This window comes from Oryzias latipes, chromosome 1 (assembly GCF_002234675.1).
Source record: "Oryzias latipes chromosome 1, ASM223467v1".
Classification (NCBI taxonomy): domain Eukaryota; kingdom Metazoa; phylum Chordata; class Actinopteri; order Beloniformes; family Adrianichthyidae; genus Oryzias; species Oryzias latipes.
Genome location: NC_019859.2, coordinates 20,873,142 through 20,877,877, shown reverse-complemented (window position 1 = coordinate 20,877,877; position 4,736 = coordinate 20,873,142). Strand labels below are relative to the sequence as shown.

The 4,736-nt window shown below is 42.5% G+C and overlaps 1 protein-coding gene across 1 annotated transcript; it reads right to left on the bottom strand.

Moving 5' to 3' along the window:
• Nucleotides 1–365: 365 nt before the first annotated feature.
• On the bottom strand, nucleotides 366–3,795 carry sfrp2 (secreted frizzled related protein 2). Its single transcript, XM_023958131.1, has 3 exons — nucleotides 3,161–3,795; nucleotides 2,938–3,018; nucleotides 366–1,677 (listed from the first exon to the last, which is right to left on the bottom strand). Exons 1-3 carry the CDS (start codon nucleotides 3,645–3,647, stop codon nucleotides 1,373–1,375), a joined length of 873 nt encoding a protein of 290 aa, XP_023813899.1. The 5' UTR covers nucleotides 3,648–3,795; the 3' UTR covers nucleotides 366–1,372.
• Nucleotides 3,796–4,736: the final 941 nt, after the last annotated feature.

The window sequence follows — 4,736 nt, the reverse complement described above, 5'->3', positions numbered from 1 at the left end:
TTATTTGACTAATATCTTAAGGCTTTTTCTGATGATGTCTGACAAATTTTAACAGGCAGCCAGTGGTGAACCTTCTCGAAAGTCATTTTGGACTGAAAAACATGGCACTATTCTCAAAAGACATTTTTTTGTACAAAAATTGAAACTTTTTTTTCTTCAATTTTGCCTTTTTAGGTCACTTTGTGAGACTCTAAAGTAATTTAAGTATTTGGTAAATGAGTAACTTAGGAATTTTTATTTACTTTCTTTCCCTTTGTAATTAAGTATTTAAACTTGGGAATCAGATGTTTTGAGAGATTATTAGAAAATCAGTATTAAAATCATTCAGAGCCTCCTTATTTGTCTCATATGACCACATTTACACATTTTTGGTCGGCAGCTTTTATTTGCTGAAAACAAATAAAAAGAATTAATGAGAGTATTTGATATTTACATTGTAATGTAAAGATACTTTACATGGTAAAACATACACACAATCTCTCTGTAGTTTGCCTAGATACGGCTTTATAAAACACCACCGTCCAAACGTCCAACTTTTAGAGTTCATACCTAAAAAACAGAACCTATTGGTCAACACAGCAAATCAAAAGCATTAACAAAATGTGTAATAAAAAAAATATGCACGTAAAAAACAACAGAGATAAAAATAAGTAAATTTTACAGAAAGAGCATATAGCCAGCTATCTCTCATTTTAGCTTGAGAAGACAGGATGGAAAGAAGGTTTTTCACAGACTCTCATCTGAAGCTGTTTCAGCATTTGTACATTTTACTGTAAGATATGTTTGCTGAACATTTAAAGTAAAAAAAACCTTGTTTGAACCACCAGAAAGGACAAAAGTGTGTCTTTTGGGGTTTTACAAACTGTTTTTATGCAGGAATTGCATCTGCCAGTAGTGACAATCCATTATCCCATGTATCCCAAAGCTGTAACTGCTTTTTTTCTTTCTTTTTTTTTTTTTTTTTACCCCAGCCATGTGTTTTAGTATTTCTGTGCCCCCCCCCCCAACTGAATAAGACAGACACTAACTTGAAAATGAAATTGACAAACACAACTCATAAAAAGACGTGCTATTTAAGAAATGCCCACTAGGGGTCATTGGTGCAACAAAAATAGCTGAACTTGGAAAAACGCCACAGGAATTTCACCTTTTTTCTGCATTTTACAACAATTTCAAATCCACAGGCTTCCTTACTTTGATCACAAGTTTTATATGCATCTTCTTAAGTTTGAGAAGCAATCCAGATGTGCTCAAAGGCTACACACCTGGCCCATAGCTGCAATATGTGCAGCAAAAAAAAAAATGGAAAGGGTACAACTAAAACCTAATTATCAACACTGACATGCAGATTTTATGATCTCTTCTCATACTCCTAGCACTGCATCTTACGAACACTCCTGGAAATCCTCTTGAACTCGCGCTGTCCTTTCTGCCAGCGCTTCAGCGAGGTGATGACCAGGTGGCTCTCTGTCTTCTGGCCCATGACCAGATAGGCAGTGTTGATGTCGTTCATCTCCTCACAGATGCACTGCATCCCATCCCGCAGCAACAGCGGCATCTTCCTAAGGTCGCGCTCGGTCACACCGTTCACCATGTATATGATCTTGCTCTTTGTCTCTGGGACTATTTTGGTATCTCTGTTGATGTACGAGATGTCTTTGACCTTGATTTTCATAGCTTGACACGAACATGGAGAGATGGAAAAGTTTGATGTTAGGTTAGACACCATGAATAACATATTATGGCCACATTTCTGGACTATAAGAGCATGACTCTACCTCATATTCCTGAATAAAATGGCATTTATTTAATTTGGGCTAGAGTAGTGGTTGGTGCTCTTGTCTCACAGCGCTGGTTTGAAACCCAGCTGGGACCTTTCTGCGCTTCTGAATTTGCATGTTTTCCTTGTACATGTGTGGGTTTTCTCTGTTTTCCTCCCACAGTCCCAAAGCTTGCCTAACAGGTGTCTTGAAATTGCCCCTAGTTGTGCATGTGTGTGAGTGTGGCCCTGCAACAGACAAGTGAACTGTTCAGGGTGTACCTGCCTTCGCCCAACAATGGCTGGGTCTGCGCCACTATTCTTGTGACCTCAAAAGGGATACAGCAGGTTCTGATTATGGATGGATGGATGGATGGATGGATGGATGGATGAATTGTTTGAGGTACAGGTTTTGTTGACAGAAAGTAAGCTATGATGAAGAAGCGGTTGACCTCTGCTCGGAATATGACAGATTCGGTTCCCACCATGTGTCTAAGTGTCCTTGGGCAAGACACTGAACCCAACATCACTCTTTTTGGTCATAAGTGCCACTGTTTGGCAGCTGAGCCGTCATCAGTGTGTGTGCATGGGGGACGGTATAAGTAAACGCCGTTTAGCTTAGCCAAATTGTGTTTGTGCCAAAACCAGGACAAGGAGGAAAGGCAAGAAGAACACACGGGATCCTCCTCACAAATCACACACAAATTCCTAAAAACGCTCAGACAATAATCCATTTTCTCGTTAATAGGCTTTTTAGCTTTGACGTCCTGCTCAAGTTTGTACTTAAAAAATAGATTTTTCCTTTAATGACTAAAAGGTAATGCTGTTTTCAACTTCCTTGACCAAGTAATGGTCCACAAGGTTTGATGTTAACCCCTTCACATCTGAATTTATTTCCAGCGACTGAATTAAAGATCCGCTTATGTTTTTGCTTTCAAGTTGATGGTAAATTAAGCTAATTTTGGAACCAAATGGGGTTTGGTTCATATTTGCATCAATAGACGTAAGGGGTGAAAATATCAAGCGTGTATTTTTCATATTAGATGTTATTTTTTTCAACTTAAAGAAAATCACTTTTTGAAGTTTATGATACATGTTTGTTTTTTAAATAAACTTTTCTCTTTCCTGTCTTTATAACCTGTTAGAATAAAATTGTCATGCTTCAGTGATTAACTTACCAAAGTCATTCTTGCACAAACTGTCCACAATTTCGTTGTCCTTCTCATCAGTTTCCTTGCATGCGTCACACACCCTAGGTGCTAAACACAAACACAATATAAATCAGATCAAGTTTAATATAATTTACTGAAATTTGGAAAGTAAAGTGTGTGGCATCAAACTATTTCCCCCTTTTCAGGTTGTTAAAGTCCCTCTGCTGTGATTTTCTGGACGCTTTTTTACCTTCCTCGGTGACTGGCACCAGGTTCTCGCTGTCTACAGGTGGGATGCACAGGTCGTCGTCTGGCGGGAAGCGCTCACAGTCCAGCATCTTCGGCCACGGGAAGCCGAAGGCGGACATGACGGGCGCGCAGCCGCGCTTCACGCTCTCGCACAAGGACCTGCACGGCTGGATCGGCTCGTCCAGGTCATCCAGACAGACGGGGGCGAAGAGAGAGCAGAGAAACTTCCTGGTGTCCGGGTGGCATTGCTTCTGCACCAGGGGGATCCAGGAGGCCGCCTGCTGCAGAACCTCGGTCATGGTCTCGTGGCCCAGAAGGTTCGGGAGGCGCATCTCCGTGTACTCCATGTCGTGGCAGAGCGGCAGGCTGGCGGGGATCTGCTTGCAGCTGTTCCGTTTGAACAGCAGCTCGTGCTGGTCGAAGTTGAAAAGCGCGCGGCTGCAGTGGGTTGTTGTGAGCAGCAGCACAGCGGAAATGAGGGCTCTCATGGTGGTCGTCCTTGAAGGGGTTCTAAAGCTTGGTGGGTCCTCGTGGATGGAGCGCGCGCCTTTGGCCAGCACCCACTGTTAACGGGAGGTTTTCTTCCAGACATGACTGGGAGGAGTCTGCGCAGAGACCTCTTCTCCATTCTGCACAGTTGGTTTCCTCATGTCAGGTGAACCTTGTGGACATATTTGTCTTCTCAGGGAAATAAAAAAAAAAAACTCTGGGTCTGAGAGACATAATGCTTTCTAATTGTAGCTCTTAGTATTTTACCAGCAGTCATTTTCCTGACAGCCTTCCTCCCTTTTTCGTCTCCAGCCCTGCATGAAATCATAACAGAATCTGTCTGACAGCTTTTCCTCATTAGGCTTAAATCAGCAGAAACATAGCCAGAGTGATCCCTCAGCTCGCTGTGTTTCGACCCGTGCTGTAAATAGTTTGGAAATGTCAGTGGGGGCATTTAGCTCAGTTCAATGGAGCGTTAATTTTCCATCATTAGGAGTGGTGAAATCCTCTGGGCAGGTCTGCAGGTTCATACCACATGGTGAAATATGGCTTGGCCTGGTGTGAGAAGCAGACCTCCTCTCAGCACACCCGGGGGGGGGGGGAAACCAAATCTGCTCCCCACCTTTGCTCTGCTGCTCTGGCTCCTGTCGGCCCCCAGACCCCACCAGGCTCCATGCAGCAACAGGATTCTTCTCAGACTTGGACCTCAGGACAAGTGGAGTTTAATTTTTTTCCTCAAGATTCAGATTCTTCATCTGTGCAAACAAGTGCATGCTGGGGACTTAGTGAGAGCAGAGAAGTAGAATGCGAACCCTTTAAACATTAAAGACATCTTTCTGATGATGGAGGAGATATACTGTGTAAAGAAAACTAAGCTCAAAATTGCATTTCTGAGTATTTCTTTATTCAAATCGTGAATCAGGAGCAGATGAAAAAAATAATGTTGGAAAAAGCCTTGTAGGGGTGAAGTAGAAGCTATGGTCGCGGGCCACAATCTCCCTGCTCTGCTCCATTCTGATGCATCTACTCGCAGACAAATAGATCCACGAACGTCTTTGTTTTCCTCGTTTTAGATGGAATCTGGTTTA